Source organism: Triturus cristatus, chromosome 9, assembly GCF_964204655.1.
Source record: "Triturus cristatus chromosome 9, aTriCri1.1, whole genome shotgun sequence".
Lineage (NCBI taxonomy): Eukaryota > Metazoa > Chordata > Amphibia > Caudata > Salamandridae > Triturus > Triturus cristatus.
Window position 1 is genome coordinate 1,146,559,296 of NC_140592.1, and position 21,364 is coordinate 1,146,580,659.

The window sequence follows — 21,364 nt, forward strand, 5'->3', positions numbered from 1 at the left end:
AGTGAGAGAGTCAGTGAGTGAGTCAGTGAGAGTCAGTCAGTGAGAGTAAGTCAGTCAGTAAGAGTGAGTCAGTGAGTGAGAGTGAGTGAGTCATTGAGAGTGGGTGAGTGTCAGTGAGTGAGAGAGTCAGTGGGAGAGTCAGTCAGTGAGAGAGAGTCAGTGAGAATGAGTCAATGAGAGTAAGTGGGAGAGTGTCAGTGACAGTGAGTCAGTGAGAGTCAGTGAGAGAGAGTCCGTGAGAGAGAGTCCGTGAGAGAGAGTCCGTGAGAGAGAGTCCGTGAGAGAGAGTCCATGAGAGAGAGTCCGTGAGAGAGAGTCCGTGAGAGAGAGTCCGTGAGAGAGAGAGTCAGTCAGTGAGAGAGCCAGTCGAGAGCCAGTCAGTGAGAGTGAGTCAGTGAGAGTGAGTCAGTGAGAGTGAGTGGGAGAGTGTAAGTGAGAGTGAGTCAGTCAGTGAGAGAGAGAGAGAGAGTGGGTGAGTGTCAGTGAGAGTGAGTGAGAGTGAGTGAGAGTGAGTCAGTGAGAGTGAGTCAGCCAGCCAGCCAGTCAGTGAGAGCGAGTGAGTGAGTCAGCCAGCCAGCCAGTGAGAGTGAGTGAGTCAGCCAGCCAGCCAGTCAGTCAGTAAGAGAGAGTTTTGAGAGTCAGTTAGTGAGAGAGTCAGACAGTGAGAACGAGTCAGTGGGAGAGTCAGTCAGTGAGAGAGAGAGTGGATGAGTGTCAGTGAGAGCGAGTCAGAGTCAGTGAGAGAGAGTCAGTGAGAGAGAGTCAGTGAGAGAGAGTCAGTGAGAGCGAGTCAGTGAGAGCGAGTCAGTGAGAGAGAGTCAGTGAGAGAGAGTCAGTGAGAGAGAGTCAGTGAGAGCGAGTCCATGTGAGTGAGTCCATGTGAGTGAGTCCATGTGAGTGAGTCCATGTGAGTGGGAGAGTCAGTGAGTGAGTGAGAAACAGTGGGAGTGTCAGTGAGTGAGTGAGAGGGAGTGTCAGTGAGAGTCTGTCAGTGAGAGTGTGAGTGAGAGTGAGAGTGAGAGTGAGAGTGAGTCAATGAGCGTGAGTCAATGAGCGTGAGTCAATGAACGTGAGTCAATGAACGTGAGTCAATGAACGTGAGTCAGTGAGAGTGTGAGTCAGTGAGAGTGTGAGTCTGTGAGTCTGTGAGAGTGTGAGTCTGTGAGAGTGTGAGTCTGTGAGAGTGTGATAGTCAGTGAGAGTGTGATAGTCAGTGAGAGTGTGATAGTCAGTGAGAGTGAGTCAGCCATTAATGCAAGGCATTTGCAGTTAGGGTGAGTACTCTAAAGCTCAACTTTCATTGTGACAATGGTTCGAATATAAAACCCATACATGTTTGCAGAGTTTAGTGATTTGTGGCTATTCCTAATGCTCTGAGGATACTACATTATTATATGCAAATAAATACATGCAGAACAAATAAAAGAAGCAATAATTGTGAAGACATGAATCCGCATGGTCTGAAAACCTGTAATTTCCCATCTTTCAAAAGAGCACAAGCAGCAGCTGTTTTAAAGCACTCATGCTTGTGCTCGTCATTGCTACTTTATATTAATTGATTTAATTTTAAAGTAATTCAATTAAGATAGAGAGAGCATATCGGGTAAGGATTACAATGCACCTGAGAAAACTCTTATTTTATCAAGCCCGGGAGTGGTGCGTGCGTGCGCGCAGTGTCTTCACTTTTTAAAGCACTGCACTTGTGGCGCACCTCTGCGCGTTCCCGTAAGGTGGATGCCACCACTAGCACGATGCCACCACTTGAAAAAGTGAAGAACGACGGCTAAAGGCCCTCCTATGCAACGCATGCACGCTGCGTAGGCGAGACCTAAAAAATTACAGTTGCACTCATACAGCACATTGGATTAACAGAAAAGCATCTTTACAGTGTCACATTCTCTATCAATTCTGAAAATGCATCTCCAAAGGGGGCACAAAGCAATCCTCTGCTCATTCCATGGGCCTCATATTTTAGTCCATTTTCCGGGGCACCCCCTGCTTTCGTACACCGCCCTCTCCGCCTGCATACGCCAATCTATATCGGACTCCCAATCAGCATGCCACAATGTCACTCCTCCTTTCCATGTTCTAACAATATTTCGTTTTCCCACCATGCAGTCCAGTGTGACCCAAATCCTTTCAAACCTCGTTAAATCTGTGGCCTCCCAGATATTCAAAAGACACAGTCGGGTGGAGGCTTCAATTGGTTTATGACATATTCGACACATAGCTGAAACTATCTCTCTCCAGAATCCCTGGAGATTGGGGCATTCCCACCACTGGTTAAAGTACCCGGTCGCCCACACTCCCGGGGGCAGACTGGCGACAGCAGCAGACCCATTTTCCCTAGCGCAGTGCTGGTATGGTGCTCTGTGGAGTATTTTTAGTTGGATAAGCTTGAAACAGGAGCGGATAGCCACTTCCCGTGGTGATGCCAGGGCCTCCCTCTAGTTTTCATCGTCAAAATCTCCAACGTCCCCAGCCCATTTCACGCGTAGTTTGTCCGAGGCATCAGGTAAATTATTGAGAATTTTCCGGTAGGTTAACGAAATCGCCTTTTCTGGGAGATAATCATCTAATAGTCTATCTTCCAATGGGGAGGAGACTGGCAGATCCGAGCCTTTGGGTATTGCTTTATGCAGTGCGTGTCGCACCTGAAGGTATCGTAAAGTCTAACCCTCATGGAGTTGATATTGGGCTTGTAGGTCTCCAAACGGGACAACTCCCCCCTTTGCCCATAGATCGCCCACTTTCGAAAGGCCAATAAGATCCCATTTATCGAACCCTGGTTGGTGTGTGAGCACGCCTAATTGATCAGAGTCAAACAAAGGGGTAGCCTGAGTAATCCTGCCTCTCCAGCCCAGCGAGGCCGTAGCCGCATGCCAAATTGAAATTAAATTGTAGTGGAGGTCGGGGGATTTTTTGGTATGTAGTCCCCCCCCCCCCCCCCGTATAGTGCCCAGAGATAGTTGCCAGAGGGCATACTGTACCTATCCATTCTGTAGGCCTGGTCCGTGAGGGTCAGTCTGTGAGGGGTCGATGCATCCAGTGGTTGAGAACCACCAATTGCGAGGCCCAGTAATATATGCATCCATCAGAAAAGGCGTATTTTTTAAGGCATAAAGAAAACAGGGACGAGCCTTCATGTTATAAAGCGCAAGACAAAAACGCAGACCCTTTTTTAATTATACCCAATGGGAACATTACCCGACACCATTACTGGGAGAGTTCCAAAACCCAAAAAGGTAAATTTGTGTATTTTTCCTGTTACAATCTCTCTGAACCACAGTCCTATTTTTATAAATTGAAGATGCCGCCCCAAAGACTAAACTAGTTTACTCTATGTCCTTGAGAAATGGTTTGTCTGTGATGGGTTATGAGCATTGGAAGGACACAATTTTAAATCCATTTGGGGTACTAAAGATTGGCAAGTGCAGGGCACAGAAGCTTTGCATCGTGCATGTCTAATACCGTCCCAAATCTTATTTTTAAATGACACGGTACAGCAGACTACTTGTTTTGGTTAAGCCACTGCCAAAAATCTAAACAGTCCCTTCATTTCATTATTGGCTCCATATAATACATGGCAGGCACACACTAACTACACAATCGAAGACTTAACGGTCTTATTTCAAAATGGCACACTTAACACGTCCAGTATTGACTCTTTAGGATGGTTAGTATGGCAGACAACTTTAAATGCTTGTCAGTTACGTTTTCTAAATACTACACAGGGTTTTACACAAAGTAGACCTGTTCCACGTTTCCCACGTTCGCATACAGTTACCACATATTCAGTGGGTAAATTATGTCAGCAATGTTTAAGCATTTCACACTATCGTCCGTGAAACAACACCTCTCATTTGTTAGGTCCAAAGTCCCTTCGAACAAAACGTTTTATTTATTCCACATAAAATGAATTTTGGAAACTGTCTCAGATGGAAGCTGCGGTGCGTCTGCGCCAAATTGGTCAGGCTAATTCAGAAAAGGTGCTTGCAGTTGTCGATAACAGCATTAATGAACAAGTTACTTACCTTTGGTAATGATGTATCTTTAAGAAACATTAGTTAGATTCCTCACCTTAGAATATCCCCAGGCGTCCGGCTGGATCCAGAAAGATTTTTGTAGCAATACCCCTTGCGCGTCGCTAGGCGTCATCTGCAGCTCCGCGTCAGTCGTTGGCGTCGTGCGCCGGAATGACGTCGTCGGAGTACTTAGACGCCACCCTCGCGCGCTGACGTCAGTTCTTGTACACAGCTTTCCGTGCCAGGGACGCTGAGCCATGCAAGAGACCGACACTGGTGCCAAAAAATCTAGGGCCCTGAAAGGGAGAACCTTAACCCTAGATGTCGGTTCGCAGAACAGGGAGGCTGGGTGGGTCGGTGAGGAATCTAACTAACTAATGTTTCTTACAGATACATCGTTACCGAAGGTAAGTAACTTGTTCATCTGAAAGAAACACGTTAGTTAGATTCCTCACCTTAGAATAGATACCCCAGCAATACCAACCCCGGTGGTGGGTCTGCGAACCAAGATCACACCAGAAAGTCCTGGAGAACAGAACGGCCAAAGAGGCCATCCCTCCGGACTTGGCTGTCCAGGCAGTAATGTCTCGCAAACGTGTGCAGCGAAGCCCACGTCGCCGCCTGACAGATGTCTTGCAAGGGGACTCCCCACCCCAGTGCAGTCGTGGCCGCTGTGGCCCGAGTAGAATGGGCCCATAGCCCAACAGGAGGAACCTTTTTTGCCAAAGCATAGCAGGTCTTAATACACAACACAACCCACCGAGAGATGGTCCGCTTGTGTACAGCTTTACCCTTCTTAGCCCCTACGTATCCAACAAAAAGTTGGTCGTCCACCCGGAACTGTCTTGTGCGGTCCAAATAAAAGGATAGCGCACGTTTTGGGTCCAGACGGTGGAGCCTCTCTTCATCTTTTGAAGGATGAAGAGGCGGAAAGAAGGTGGGCAGCGTGACAGATTGCCAGATGTGAAAGGGAGTCACGACTTTAGGCAGGAAAGAAGGACGTGTCCAGAGGACAACTTTGTCCAGATGAACTGAAAGGCAGGGAGGCTTAGATGACAAAGCCTGGAGCTCACTCACCCGCCTATCGGAGGTGATTGCAACCAAGAAAGCAGTTTTCAAAGTCAAAAGACGGATGGGACAGTTATGAAGTGTCTCAAATGGAGCACACATCAGAAAAGTGAGAACAAGGTTCAAGTCCCACTGAGGCATTACGAAAGGAACAGGAGGGTACATACGAGTAATGCCCTTGAGAAAGCGTGAAACAACAGGGGACTTGAAAAGAGAAGGCTGATCAGGAAGCCGTAGGAAAGCAGAGATAGCAGCAAGATAACCTTTCAAGGTGCCCAGAGCAGAGCCCTGCTGGGCCAAGGAAAGAAGAAAGAGGAGAACCTCAGAAAGAGGGGCGGAAAGGGGATCCACAGCCTTTGCTGTGCACCATGCCACAAATTTGTTCCACCGGCAGGCATATGCCGTTTTTTTGGAGGGACGCCTGGCTGCCAGAATGACATCACAGACTTCAGGAGGCAAGTCAAATGGCATCAACTGCCGCCGCTCAATCTCCACGCATGTAGGTGGAGGCTGGACAGGTTCGGGTGGAGGACCGTCCCCTGCTGCTGCGACAGAAGATCCTCCTGAAGAGGCAGTCGTATCGGGGGATCGATGGACATACTGAGTAGCTCGGGATACCAGTACCTTCGTGCCCAATCCGGAGCCACCAAGATGACTTGGGCCCGGTCGCGCCTGATCTTCTTCAGCACTCTGGGCAGAAGTGGTATAGGCGGAAAGGCGTACAACAGACCGCAACTCCACTCGCGACGAAAAGCATCTCCGAGCGAGTGCCGCCTTGGAAACTCCAACGTGCAGAACTGCTGACATTGCGCGTTGTCTTCGGTGGCGAATAGATCTAACCAAGGCTCTACCCACTGCAGAAAGAGACCTTGCGCCACGTCGGAGATCAGACGCCATTCGTGATCCATCATGCACCGCTGGCTGAGTTCGTCCGCTCTGGCGTTCAGAGAGCCCGCCAGATGTTGAACCACTAGGGTGATGCCCTGGTGTTCCAGCCATGTTCAGAGGCGCAGGGCCTCCTGACAAAGGGTCCACGACCTCACCCCGCCCCGTTTGTTGCAATACCACATGGCGGTGGTGTTGTCTGTGAACACCTGCACGACACTTCCCCGGACAGAGGGAAGGAAGGCTTTCAGTGCAAGTCGGATCGCCCTCAGCTCCAAAAGATTGATATGGAGCCGAGTCTCCGCCGGAGACCAGAGTCCTCTGATCTCCGCCTCTCCCATATGGCCCCCCCATCCCAGGAGGGACGCATCCGTTACTACCACGTGCTCTGGTTGGGGAAGGGAGAGGGATCTGCTGCTGACCCAATCGAAATTCGTGAGCCACCACTGCAGCTGTTTTGCAGTGCGCTCCGAGATCAAGACGTGGTCGGACAGGTTGCCTCGATGCTGGGCCCACTGAAACTTCAGGTCCCACTGCAGAGCCCGCATCCGCCATCTGGCTTGAGGTACTAACAGGATGCAGGAGGCCATCAACCCCAGAAGCCGCAGCACCAACCTGACCGAAATCCAGGACAGAGGCCGGAAGATGGGAATCAGGGCTCGAATGTCCAGGACCCGCTGTTCTGGCGGATAGACCCAGAACTGCGCCGAATCGAGAACCGCCCCTATGAAAAGGAGCTTCTGGGTGGGACTCAGGTGCGACTTCGGCACATTGATGGAGAACCCCAGCGAATGCAGGAGGTCTGCCGTAGTCTGGAGGTGGGAAGACTGGGACCCCTGATCTGCGCAGATGAGCTGCGACCACCGCCATCACTTTCGTGAACACCCAAGGGGCACTGGTGAGGCCGAAGGGGAGCAAGGTGAACTGAAAGTGCTCCTGACCCACCGTGAACCGCAGGTAGCGCCGGTGGGCCAGCAGGACTGGGATGTGGAAATAAGCGTCCTGCAAGTCCAACGCTACCATCCAGTCTCCAGGGTCTAGGGCAGCAAGAACCTGAGCTAAAGTTAGCATCTTGAACCGTTCCTTCCGGAGGAAGGCGTTCACGCTTCTGGAGATCCAAGATCGGGCATAGGCCCCCTTTGCCCTTCTTGGGAACCAGAAAGTAGTGGGAATAGCAACCACGACCTACTTCTGGACCAGGAACGGGCTCAACGGCCTCTTTGGCCAAGAGGGCCGAAACCTCCTCCCGGAGAAGATGCAAATGATCCCCCAACATACGGTGGTTCGGCGGTGGCATGGCTGGAGGGGTCGTCTCGAAGGGGAGGGAGTAGCCCCTTCGGACGATTTGCAGCACCCACCTGTCCGAAGTGATGGAGCGCCAGTGGAGCAGGTGATGGCGAACTCTGCCCCCCACTGGCGTTGAATGGGCCTGAAAGGTCGGACTAGGAGGGCTTTAAGGCGGATGCTGCCGGGGTGGATGTGGACTGACCGGCACGTTGTCCTCCAGAACCGCCTCGGCGGAAACCACATCCTCGACCGCGTGCAGGTTGGTTCTGCGGCCGGTGGCTGGGCGGACGTGAGGAGGCACCCCTTCCTTGGCCACGAAAGGGGCGAAAGGCGGAAGTTTGCGGCTGCGGGGCCGAAAGACCCAAGGACTTGGCCGTGGCCAGGGAGTCCTTGAACCGGGCCAGCGCACTGTCCGCCTTCTCGCCAAAAAGGCGAGTGCCATCGAAGGGAATGTCCATGAGGGAGCTTTGGACATCCCCTGAAAACGACGTGGACCTCAGCCAGGCGTGACGCCGAAGCGCAACCGTGGTGGAAATCGCCCGACCCAGCGAGTCCGTGGTGTCTAGTCCACATCTAATGGCGTGCCGTGCTGCATCTCGCCCGTTAGCAAGTGCGTGGGTGAGTCGCTCCCGGGCCTCATCCGGGCACAAGGGCAGCACGTCCTCCACCGTATCCCACAGCGAGTGGGAATAACGGTCCAAAAGGCAAGCAGTATTTAAAGACCGCAGTCACAAACTCAGGGACGAGAACAGTTTCTTGCCAAAGTGCTCCAACCTCTTGGATTCCCTATCCGGAGGAGCGGACGGGAAGGAGGATTGGGAGGTTGAGGCCTGGATAACCAGGCTCTCGGGGGTGGGGTGGTGGGAGAGGAATGAATATGCTACTTACCAGTATGCATCTGTTCTTGGCATGTAGGGCTGCTGACATTCATATCTGTGCATAGATCGCCGCCTAGTGTTGGGTCCGGATGTTTGCACGTTGTTGTCCTGGAAGAGTCTTCGAAGTATCCTGGGATAGGTGACTCCTCCCCTGGACTACAGTGCGCATGGGCATCCTCTCCATCCTCAGATTGTTTTTCGCCATTGTGGCAGTGATGGAGTAGATACAGAAAGTGATGACCATGCTTACAGTAATTCTGAGAGCTGCAGCTGCTACAGGCGCCGGGGAGGAGGGAGGGCGATATGAATGTCAGCAGCCCTACATGCCAAGAACAGATGCATACTGGTAAGTAGCATATTCAGTTCGAGGCATGCGGGCTGCTGAATTCATATCTGTGCATAGAATACATAGCAGTGCCCTCTATTAGCGGCGGCTACCAGTGCCAGCTGCAGCGGTCTGAAAAAGAGTTTTGAGAACAGCCTGTCCTACAGCTGCCTGCTGTTTTGATTGCACATCTACACAACAGTGTTTGGTAAATGTATGTGTAGTGGACCAGGTGGCTGCTCTACATATATCATGCAAAGGAATGTTTCCTAGGAAAGCCATGGAGGCCCCTAACTTACGTGTTGAGTGGGCTCGTGGGGGAATCGTTAATGTGCGTTTAGCCTTTTGATAGCAAATTTGAATACATTTAACGATCCATCTGGCTATACCTGCTTTGGAGATAGCGTTACCTTTGTGGTGTGGGGCAAAGGCAACGAAAAGTTGTTTTGTTTTCCTAAAGACTTTAGTCCTGTCTATATAGTACATGAGGGCCCACTTTACATCTAATGTATGGAGTGCTCTTTCTGCAACAGTTTGTGGGTTTTGAAAGAAAACAGGCAGTTCAATAGTTTGGTTCATGTGGAACTGCGATATCACCTTGGGCATGAATTTGGGGTTGGTACGTAGTACGACCCTGTTTGTGTGAATCTGTATGAATGGCTCTTGAACGGTTAGTGCCTGGAGTTCACTAACTCTTCTTAAAGAAGTGATTGCTACTAGGAAAGCTACTTTCCAGGTGAGGAATTGAATCTCGCATGAGTGCAGAGGTTCGAAGGGTGGACCCATCAGGCGTGTGAGGATCAAGTTGAGGTTCCACATTGGAGCCGGTGGGTGGCTTGGAGGAATTACTCGTTTGAGTCCTTCCAAGAATGCTTTTATGGCCGGCACTCTGAATAAAGAGAGGTGCTGCCTGTTCTGGAGATAGGCTGATATTGCGGTCAAATGGACACGTATAGAGGTGTATGCCAGATTGCATCGGTATAGGTGTAAGAGGTAACAAATTATGTTTTGGATGGATGCGTCTAGCGGGTTAATGTCATTATTATTGCAATAAATGACGAATCTTTTCCATTTGGCTGCATAGCAAGCTCTGGTAGTGGGTCTCCTGGCCTCCTTAATGATGTCCATACAGTCAGGTGGCAGGTTAAGGTAGCCAAATTCTAGGACTTCAGGAGCCAGATTGCCAGGTTCAGCTGTTGCGGATCTGGGTGCTGAATCTCTCCATGGTTCTGCGTCAAATGTGCGGGTTTGATCCGCAGCCTTTGATGCGGCACCACGGAAAGTTCGAGAAAGGTGGTATACCATGGCTGGCGTGCCCACGTTGGAGCAACCAGGACGAGTGTCAGTGAGTGTTGTCTGAGTTTGCGTGCCACCAGCGGTATCAATGGTGCTGGGGGAAAAGTGTACGCAAATCTGCCGGACCAGTTCATCCATATCGCATTGCCCTGCGACTGCGGATGTGGGAACCTGGCGGCAAAGCTTTGGCATTTTGCGTTTTCGCTTGTGGCGAAGAGGTCTATCTCTGGATGACCCCACTGCTGGAAGTACGGTTGGAGTACTGATGGGTGCAACTCCCACTCGTGCATCTGGTGGCTGTGTCTGCTGAGCAGATCCGCCATCTGGTTGTCCTTGCCGGGGAGGTGTTCCGCCATGAGGAACATGTTCCTCTGAATGGCCCACTTCCACATGCTCTGAGCCAGATGAGACAACTGTGGAGAGTGTGTTCCTCCCTGTTTCTGTATGTAGTACATGGCGGTCATGTTGTCCGTCCGGATCAACACGACTTTGTTGCACAAGTGTACTTTGAATGCTTTCATAGCCAGGAAGATTGCCATCAGTTCTAGAAGGTTGATGTGCATCTTCTTTTGTTGTATTGTCCATAGTCCTTGCACTGTGTAGTTGAGTACATGAGCTCCCCATCCCTGGAGAGACGCGTCCGCTGTCAGTATTATTTGTGGAACTGGCTCTTGGAACGGTCGGCCCTTGCAAAGGTTTTGTGGATTCCACCAATGCAGAGAGTTGTATGCCCGACCGCTCACCAACACTAGGTCTTTTAGTTGCCCTTGAGCCTGATTCCATTGACGTGCTAAGCACTCCTGAAGCGGGCGCATATGTAGTCTCGCGTGTGGGACTATGAAAATGCAGGAGGCCATCATGCCTATCAACTGCATAAACACTCGCGCGGGAAGGGAGTGTTGGGGTTTGAACTTGGAAATCAGCATTTGCATGCTGTTGATTCTCACTAAATTTGGCTGAGCTGTGGCCGCCAGAGTTTCTATGGTCGCACCTAGGTACTGTTGTACGTGTGCGGGTTGGAGATGTGATTTTGGGTAATTTAGTGAGAACCCCAGACTGTGAAGAAGGTGAATGGTGCGGGACATGTGGTTGGCACATTGCTGGGCTGACTTTGCCTGAACAAGCCAGTCGTCCAGGTAGGGGTAGACATGAATGTGTTGCCTCCGTAGATGTGCAGCCACAGTAGCTAGGCACTTTGTGAAAACCCTGGGCGCCGTTGTCACGCCGAAGGGAAGAACCTTGAATTGGTAGTGCTGCCGTTGAATAGTGAACCTGAGATATTTCCTGTGTGATGGGTGAATGGGTATGTGGAAATACGCATCTTTGAGGTCTAGTGTGGCCAGGAAGTCTCCCTGTTTGAGCAGTGGGAGGACTTGTTGCAGGGTGAGCATGTGGAAATGCTCCGAAAGAATATAGCGGTTGAGGGGTCTCAGGTCTAGTATAGGTCTGAGTGACCCGTCCTTTTTTGGGATTAAAAAGTACAGGGAGTACACCCCTGTACCTTGCTCGTGGACGGGTACAACCTCTATTGCGCCTTTTTGCAGCATACTTAGCACTTCCTGCTGTAATAGCGCTAAGTGCTCTGAGGACATAGGACGGTGTTTTGGGGGTGTTGTGGGTGGAGTCGAGGTTAATTCTAGGCAGTAACCGTGTTTGATAATATCTTTGACCCACCTGTCCGTGGTGATGGAGTTCCACGTGGACAGGAACCTTTGTAACCTTCCCCCGACAGGTGTTGTGTGGTCGGGAGGAAGGGAGAGGGCGTCACTGTTTGTTCTTGGGAGAGGATCTGGTATTGCCGTATCCGCGTCCTCTGCCCTTTGTGCTTGAACCACGATATCCACCCCTGGTGTTTTTATCGTAGGTACTTTGGGTGTTGCCCTTGTTGTAGGTTTGCTGTGACCCCTGTCCTCTACCTGCTCCTCTATTGCCGGGGCGACGAAAGGAGCCACTCCGAAAGATCTGCGTTTGGAGAGCCCCCATGGACTTTGCAGGGTCTGTGTCCTTTTTTATTTTTTCTAGTGTGGCGTCAACCTCTGGCCCGAATAAGTAGTCTGGGTTGACCGGCTGGTTGAGGATGTTATTTTGCACCTCAGGTTTGAATCCGGAGATTCGTAACCAGGCGTGTCGTCGTAACATGACGCTAGTGTTTATGGCCCTGGCAGCTGTATCTGCGGCATCCAGTGCACACTTGATGGATGCGTTTGTGAGGAGTTGTCCCTCTCTGATGAGGATCTCTGCTCCCTCTTTGTATTGGTCAGGGAGATGTTGTAGTAAGGTTTCTAGTGTGTCATAATGCGCTCGGTCGTAGCGAGCCAGGAGCGCCTGAGTATTGGCAATACGCCATATGTTAGCTGCTTGGGCTGCAACCTGTTTGCCGGAGGTCTCTAACACCTTGGACTCTTTGTCCGGGGGAGGAGCATCCCCAGTCGTCTGCGAGTGCGCCCGTTTACGAGCATTCGCGACTACTATGGAATCCAGAGGCAACTGTCCTCTAATATAGGTAGGATCCCCAGGCGCTGACCTATATTTTTTGTCGATTCTGGGGTTTATTACTCTTGCCCTGGTGGGTTCTTTGAAAATGTCCTTTGCTGGTTTGAGGACACCTTTCAACATGGGTAGAGTTTTAATATGTCTTTCTGAGGATGCGAAAGTATCCATGAGAAAATCGTCCTCGATGGTGTCAGAGTGGAGTTGAACACCATGATTGGCCGCAGCACGTTCAATGAGGGCGTTGAATGCGGCAGTGTCCTCTGTTGGAGACGTTTTTGCACCATATAGCTGCGTGTCCTGCGTATCCATAGGTGCGTTTGAGTCTACAGGGTCATCTCAAGCTTGGTCAGGGTCCTGTTGGCCTTCAGGGTCCATTTCTCCGGGGTAGGGGACGTGGTCACCCATGTAGTCCTCCAAAACGTCGGTTTCGGAGTGTGTCGGAGAGAAGGACTGTGGATCTTGGTGAGAGGTATGGAGAGGCTCGTAAAGAATTGGTTCCGAATCCACTGGCAGCTTTTTCTTTAGTGGGATCCGGTAGGAGTCCAAAGCTGGCTCGGAAGTTATCTTCCTCTTGTGAAGCATCATTCTGCCTGTTGCGGCATCGATGATGTGTGATGGCGACGTCTCCGTAGGAGAGTGTTCTGCAGGTGTGATCCTGGTGTGGGTGACACGTGTTCTGATTTCGAACAGTTTTGGCGCCGTGGATGGTGGCAGGCCAAAAGTGATGTTGGCCGGTGCCGGAGAAGCTTTTTGAGCCTTTTTCGGCTCGGAGCCCGACGTGTCCTGGAGGGCTGCCTTATCTTTGATGCGTTGCAAGGATGCTGAAACTTGCCGCACCTGGAACGCCGACGGTTCTTTGGCGCCGACCGGTTCCGTTGAGGCAGACGTGGACTTCTTCGGTGCCACGGGATCATCGAGTCGAGGAGAGGTAGTAGCTGTCGACGGCGTCGATGATTGTGCCTTTGGTGCTGCTTTCGAAGTGGTGTGAGATCCAGCAGCTATTTTGACCTTTGTGGTCGGAGCCGATTGTTTCGGTGCTGGGAGCCGAGGCGGTTTGGCGGTACCGATAGTCATTTTCCGTGTGTCGGCGCCGACGTCGGCTGCTGCAAGCTCGGCACCGAAGTCCCGTTTGTTGCGGTCGGTGCCGACGGGTTTGGCTGGCGTCGAAGGTGTGGTGGGCTTCGATCCGACCAGTGTGACTTTCAGTTTCGGTTTCTATGAAGGGAAACCAGCCGTTTTGGGTAGTAATGGCTGCCGCTGAATGTCTGAGGCCGGGCCAGAGGGCGGGGCCGAATGGATGCGGGATAGGTCTTGGGTAAGGCCCGAAGGCGATCCCTCGACCGGAGCCATAGACTGACGCACTGGGATATCCACAGTCTGTACGGGTAGGCCTTGCTCGTCACCGGAGCTACTCTCTTCGGCCCCTAAGGCCTCATTGTAGTCTCCTACCTCGGTGTCGGCTTCGTCTCTGTGAAACAGTTGTTCTTCGACGTCCTCCGATCCGGAGTCGTGTTCGGAAGCGGGGCTGGAGGGTAGGTTCTCCACGTCTTCCACATCTTCGTCCTCGGCGTTGAAGATGTCGGTCGGGGCCGGTGCCGCTTGCTGCGCTTCGAGCCTCGCTGCTCGACGATTCCGGAGAGTCTTCTTGGATCGGAATCGGGCACAGGCCATACATGTGGACTCGTCGTGATCCGGTGAAAGGCATTTGTTGCACACCGGGTGGACGTCGACATGGGGATATTTCGCATTGCATACAGGGCACCGCTTGAATGGCGTCCTCGATTCCATCGTCGATGTCGGGTCGATGGTCGGGTATGATGCGAAAAAGTTGGTCTGGAAGTTAGTAAACTAACAAATAACTATCGATACCGATCGGGAACAGTACCGACGCGAACTAAAGGCCTTTTGGCCTGTAAAAAGTTTTTCCTAACTTGAGTCAAGATAAGCACATCCGAACCCAATGGCGGAAAAAAACAATCTGAGGATGGAGAGGATGCCCATGCGCACTGTAGTCCAGGGGAGGAGTCACCTATCCCAGGATACTTCGAAGACTCTTCCAGGACAACAACGTGCAAACATCCGGACCCAACACTAGGCGGCGATCTATGCACAGATATGAATTCAGCAGCCCACATGCCTCGAACTGTGGGGTCACCCGGAGCAGGGCGGTGGCGCCGGGCAACGTTCCTGTCCACAGGAGGGACTGTGGAGGGCTTGGACCAAGTGCCCTGGAGAACGTCAATGAGGGACTCATTAAACTGCAGCAGAGGCTCAGTGGAGCTTGCTGTCGGTTGAAGGACCTCGGTGAGGACGTTAGTCCTCACAGCCACAGCAGGCAACTCGAGCCCTAGGGCTTCGGCCGCCTTGCGCAGCACCACAGAAAAGGCTGCACATTCCTCCGAGGCCACAGTCGGAGGAGAGATGAATCCAGCGTCTGGAGAGGTATCCAAACCGCTGGCGTCCCCCAATTCCTCTGCCCAGTCCTGAGACAATTGGGCCTGTTCGGCCAGAGGGTCCTGAGATCCCTCCCAGTCGCCCTCATCATCCGATTCCTGGTAGACAGGAGGAATGATCGGAGCCGGACGGTGGATGAAGCGGTCACCCATCGGCGCCGGTAACGGCGTCGGACGGCGCCAGGTCCGGAATAGGGCTAAACTGAGGCTCGACGCCGTGCGGGGGCGGAACCGGTGTCGGCGCCGGCAGAGGAGGCGTCGCGAGGTCGACCGGCGCCGGCAGAGATCTAGGCCTGGATCCCTCGGGGACCTGCAGCGTAGGGGCCGGAGCCCTCGACGGCGCCGGGGCCGGAGCCGCCGGCACGCGAGGTCGCCCAGTCAACCCTGCGGGGCCCGAAGGCGCGCCGGCAGGCATCGACGGCGGAGCCAGATTCCTCATGGCCGAGAGGAAGGCACTGACCTCCGCCGGAGTCGCGTCAGTCCCAGGGACCGGAGGGTATGGGGACGAGGGCGGCTCCGATGGAGCCGCGGGGGTGAAACCACCCGGACCCTCGGCCGGGTCGCAAGACCGGCGAGGGGAGTCCGAAGAGCGAGGACGCCGCTTGGACTTCTTAGAATGTTTGGAGTGACGGGACTTACCCGAAGATCCCGACGAGCGATGTCGATGGCTGCGGCTCCGCAAACGGTCCTTGGACCTCCTCCTGGACCGGGACCGAGAGCGACGCGGAGCCGAGTGTCGAAGCTCGAGCAGCTTACGGGACCGCTCCCGCCTAGCCTTCGACGTCAAGGCCTGACAGTCGGGGCACGACTCCGCGTCATGGTCGGCCCCCAGGCAGTACAGGCACCGGCGATGGTGATCCGTTACCGACATCAGTCAGTGACAAGCGTCACAATGCTTGAATCCAGGAATCCTACCGGCACCAGATGTCGAGTTGAGTAACCAAAAGAGGTCAAAAAGTTAGTCAAAAAGTGACTAGGGGTAAGCTCTTCCCGGATCGGCGCTTACTGGCGTGGAAAAAAGAAGAACTGACGTCAGCGCGCGAGGGCGGCGTCTAAGTACTCCGACGACGTCATTCCGGCGCACGACACCAACGACGGACACGGAGCCAAAAAACAACGCCTAGCGTCGCGCAAGGGGTATTGCTACAAAAATCTTTCCGGATCCAGCCTGACGCCTGGGGATATTCTAAGGTGAGGAATCTAACTAACGTGTTTCTTTCAGATACACTGTCTCCCCATATATATATATACTTTGGAAAATATTGCATCTTCAGTCATTGACATTGTACAACATGAAGTGTGTTTTGTATCATGGTCAAAATCAGTTACGTTCTGTAATGCAGTTAGCTTGGACATTGCAAACACTCAAAAATGGAAAAGTGTCATGGGATTATTTGAATGCTTCTGCATTGTTTTTGCCGTTTAATTTGACTGATAAACAGAAATTAATGTCCATGAAAGATGCCACATACACATTGAACAATTTTAACAATTACCATTTTCGGTAGCCGAGACTGATTTAGCTGTGTGGTTAAAACATGGAGTTATTTCACTCCCTATCTTACTTTTTCAGTTCACAGCATGCATGAAACATCATCCCGTTGTGAGATATGAGCCCCTTGGCAATCATTTTTTCCACAAATTATGGTCATTACCTTTTGCTTACAGATGCCAATGCGCAGGAAAGGAAGTTTTCCTTATGGGGAGGACTGTGTTTCCACAGTAGTACATTTACTATTCTGTAAACAAGTTAAGGTTCACATAGCCTGTAACGTTTCAGCCCCTGATCTTACTTGTTTTTTTGAAAGGCACCACTGTCCGGGCTATTATTCCTGTATTAACTTTGCTTTCAAACGGTAGTTAACTTATATTGAATAACCACGATTGTTGCGGCTTGAGAACAGGCATCCCGTATATAGTAACGGTTTCTCAACATGTTGCATGTTGCAGCAATGTCCTATTTCCACCCCAGCATGGGATTGTAGATAGATCGCTTTGGCCTTCCATCCCAACTTTGAAAACAGATTTCAATAAACTAAGCAGACTCGAAGCGCTATTGTTTCAAACAGAAGTGGCTCTCACATTGACTCGAGAGACCTTCGAACTGCAGGTGGCAAGACCCACAAGCAAGATACACTCGCTGTTAAACACTAATCTTCCACTTCATTTTGGAGAATTAATACACCAAATATTTAATGTGTCTGATACAGCGGGCCATGCTCACTTTTTTAAACTTGTGAGATCCGGCCTTGTTTCTTCCTTTCAGACTGTTTTTGGAGTAATTCCAGCCTTTATTCATTCTATTTTTTCCAGCGCCTTCGGAGGGTTTCTCCTGGTGCTCCTGTTGGTTTGCGGCGTGCTGGTTCTCCTATTATTACTTCGCAATGGATGCTCGATCTGTGGAGCTGCCAAACCCGGTCCAGTTGCAACTGTACTGTGATCGCATGTGGCAGCTCTTTGGTGCTATGCAAGTGGAGTCTTTTGCCATCAACTACTGGCTGACCTTCCATTATGCCTACTTCACCTGCGTGCAACCTGTTTCACTGCCTCCGGTGCCCTTTTCAATGGGCCATAGATGTCTGCCTGTCCAATACCGCACACGCTGCCCTGGATTATGATCTGTTAATGGGTCCTTTAAAGGCCCATGACCAGGTGTGTGCCAGGGGTAGACGTTTGATGTGCGATCCTCTACTCCGACCAACGGCAGACTTGAATACCTGTGCTCTTGTGCAGCGCCTCATAGACCACAGTTTCATTGAGGTTAACACAGGTTGCCCTGAGATGTTACTGGATATGAGGAGCATCTGTGCTTGCTCGACCTATTGAACTGTATGGCATAAATGTTTTCGATGGAAGGAATGGACAACGTTCAGGAGTTCATGGCATTCCGCTTTTCTCGCAACTTTTTTGACTTTGAAGAGAAACTAGGTATGGTTAGCAGTTTTTGAGCGCCCAATTAGCATAATTTTGGAACATTATAACCTGGCAGTACAAAATAGTTTTCGGCTTCAAAATTACACAAACAGGTCTTCGACAAAGACGCTTTGCCTCTGCTTACCTCTGATTTTTTTGCATATGGCTAACGCCCTGGTCAAGCGGAGGGTGTCACGTGGCCCATGGGGACATTGTTCTTTTTCACTAACTTAGCATGAGCACGTTGCAGCTTGCCTGCTGCTTTACTACACGTCTTTATTTTTTGCAATAATTTCAAAGACTGCTTTCACATGAAAACTCATCGCTGTTCTCACTCTCTGCATGTTCCTGGGATATTGACTGAACATTATGTGCAAGGTTGAACAACAATGCCCCTTGTTATCCTGTTATGGCCAGTCCTTAGCCCTTAGACAAAACATACAGATGCAGCTGTTTGGACAGCGTACTTGGGTTTTTAGTAGGGTGCACAAATAGGTGACACACACTTGGAGAGGGACCTTTCCAGGGAGAAGAGCACCCATGATGTAGATCCACCACCTATAGGCTAAGGTATGGGATCTGTTGACAAAGTCCAGAGATCTTCTATTATATAATAATACTTCTTCTACGCAAGGGGAGGGAGGTTAGGCACTATAGTCCTTTCTCCATGGTCTTTTTATGATGACTTCTCCCTTCATGATTTATGGACTGACTGCTATGCTGGCAAGATTTGTACTATGCATTTTCCTGCTTGTTGTATACTGCATGTTCGGGCACGTTAGTTAAAATAAATAATTTAAACTGTTTCGTGTCTCCGTCAGGTCTTATTGTGGATGAGTTCGAGAGAGTGAGCAAAAAGGGGTGTCATGTTAGCGCGATTCCTGAGAGGTCTGGGAGTGTTGTGTTTTGGGGTGTCTAATTATTTGTTTCTCTGTGTAGGGGAGCAAGTGAGACACTATAGCTAGTCGGTCCTGGGTTTGTGGGTACTAAGGTGGTAGGAACTCAGTCCCTATACACCAAGGTAGCATTTCCTGTGCATAGTTCTGCATTTGTGCAGAATCCCTGTAATACCCAATGTCTGGTTTCCACGTCCCATCATTGTTTCCTTATATTACACGACAGGTGGCGGCCGTGTGAGACGGCGTCGTCCCACGGGTCATCCAAAAAGCTCCATACATGCCGGATATGCCTTTATGGCTGATAAGACCCTTCCTGAGCATAGCCGAGTCTATGTCGGTTCAGAGATGGAGAGATAGGAGCTGTAACCTTACAGGGACCTATATGCTGAGCAGCACTTTACTACAATAGAGGAGTCAATTACTTCTTTCTCTTTAGGAACTGGGCAATATCTTCAATATATGAAAATCTCCAGTACAGCTAGAGCGGTATGGCCGTCCTTTCCCGAAGAGCCGGATAAGTCTAATACTCTAATGGTCATGTTGGGAAGGGCCGTCGACTGATATCCCATTTCTATCTTGCTCTTCGGGATCACTTGCCCCGAGCAGAGCTCAGTGTACAAACCAAATGTGACACCCTATTGGGGGAACTCTTGTTGGCCAGGGAGTGGATGAAAGTCCATAAGGGAGTTCGGAACGTCAGCTCCAATGCACATTTCAAGCTCCTACAATACAATTTTGTACATCAGATATCTCATTCTGCGGATGTTGAATGCTATTTACGGTGTACACCCGGATGACTGTGCAGGTTGCAGAGTCCCAGCAGCAGACATTTTTCACATGGTATGGACCGGTCCCTCCCTGTCCTCTTACTGGCAGAACAATGTTGCTTGTCTTAAAGTAGCTTTGTGCTGATATGTTCCGCTGGAGATACTGCACGTATTGCTGGGTTTGCTCCTGGCCCCTGTGACCAAACAAATTAAGCAGAAAATGTGTCCTTCTGAGGCTGGTTTTGTAAACAAGACGCATCGCCATAGAATGGCTCAGTCCCACACACCCCACCTTCGTAACGTGGTTGAGATAGGTTTGTGAGTGGGCGACTGAGGAGGAGGTGCGAATGCGCTATGTGTGCAAGGATGAAAAACTTGAGGAAGATTTGACGGCATGGTCGGCTAAGTTGTCCGCACTACCAGAGTGACTGATAGTGCCCAATCCCGAAGACGTGACTGCATGTACAATATCTTCATCCAGATGTGTGAGTAAGAGAGACAACAGATATAGGCAAGGAGAAGAAACTACTGTCCAACTGCTGTTTAATATTTCACTTTTTGCACATAGACCAACAGTGTTGTATTTCTAAAAGTCACTAGCAGTTTACCTGCATTCTCTTGACATCAGGAAAATCTCCTGGTGATATATGGTGCTCTCTCTGTAGCTGGCTGTAGATTTCAGGCAATTTGCTGATCAGTTCTTTCTTCTTGCTTTCCTTTCCAAATACTGCAGGCATTTCCTTCTTTAAATAACTGATGATATAGGCATGGACCTGGTAAAAATGGAAGATGTCCAAGATAAAATAGTTCAGCATCAAATATCATTTCTTTTGTAAGTGGAGATTACATAGCCAACAATAAAAGTAATGGTTTCTTACGTGCAATCTAGGTTCTCCTTCAGGGTAATATCCACTGAAATCACAAGCCCAGAATAGTCCCACCCACATACAGCATCCTAAAGCACTTTATCCAAAGAAAATACATTTCATATTTGTTTTTTATTAGAAAAGGCATGCTTTTCAAACAAAAGAAATTATTTAGTAGCCTATTAAAAAACCCATAACTGCAAATTCCATGTATTTACTTGAAATCCAAACCCGATCACAAATATATAAAAATCTGTGACATGGAAAAAAACACTTTCACAAACCTTGTTAAAGGAAAAAATAGAAAAAATAAGGCATCGTAGCAAGATAGGCAGTAGATGCTTAAGGCTAAAAAACTGAAACTGTAGCTTTAAGGACTCCCAGGCCTCCAGTATCCCTAAATGGCAGTTGCTCCAGTTTTTTTGTTTTTTAAAAATTATTTTTTATTATCATTATCAAATACAACATATCTAGCAATACATCATCATGATTGATACAGTATTTTGCCAACACAACATACCAAGCGTTTTCACTGTACATTCAGAGTTATAAATTTACGGTCACACCAGATACCTCTTAATACAATTCTCTCCAACTCAACCTTCCCCCTTGTACGGACCCCAAGGGGTGACCACACCTTTGACATATTAGTCGCTCAAGTCCGGTTCTGAGTCCTCAGGTGAAGGGGCACATAGGTTTCCCCGAAAAGTGTTCCAGTTCCCCCACACTTGTATCCATTTTCGGGGGCATCCTCTATTAATAAAAACTGCCTTTTCCGCCACTATGGCGCGATCGAGGTCGCGGCACCATTGTTGATGGGAGGGGACCGTTGGGGCTCCCCAGTGTTGTGCGATGTTTCGTTGGCTAGTGCGATGCTCAGTGTTGCTCAGTCCTGTGCTGCATGGTTGAGATCCGTTGGCTTCCACACATTAAGTAGGCATCTCCGTGGCTCAGGAGGGACATCAACCCTACAAACCTGGGTTATCGTGGCCATCACCGCGCTCCAATATTGTTGAATGATGGGACATTCCCAGATAATGTGGTAGAATGTACCTGTAAACCCACAGCCCCTAAGGCAAAGCGGCGGGTCTGCTTTCCCTATTTTGTGCAGTGTCGATCTTGTGAAGTATGTTCTATGCAGTATTTTAAGCTGCACACGCTTTAGTCTGGAGGGAATCGCCACCTCTCGTGGGGACATTTGCGCCTCCT

General features: G+C 50.3%; 1 protein-coding gene across 1 annotated transcript in view; it reads right to left on the minus strand.

Annotated features, from left to right (window-relative positions):
- Window positions 1-21,364, minus strand: part of EHD4 (EH domain containing 4) — a 219,577-nt gene that overhangs the window by 70,973 nt on the left and 127,240 nt on the right. Inside the window, exon 5 of the mRNA XM_085627085.1 lies at window positions 19,898-20,062. Within this exon, the coding sequence (XP_085483211.1) occupies window positions 19,898-20,062 (165 nt within the window). The remainder of the gene's footprint in view (window positions 1-19,897; window positions 20,063-21,364) is intronic.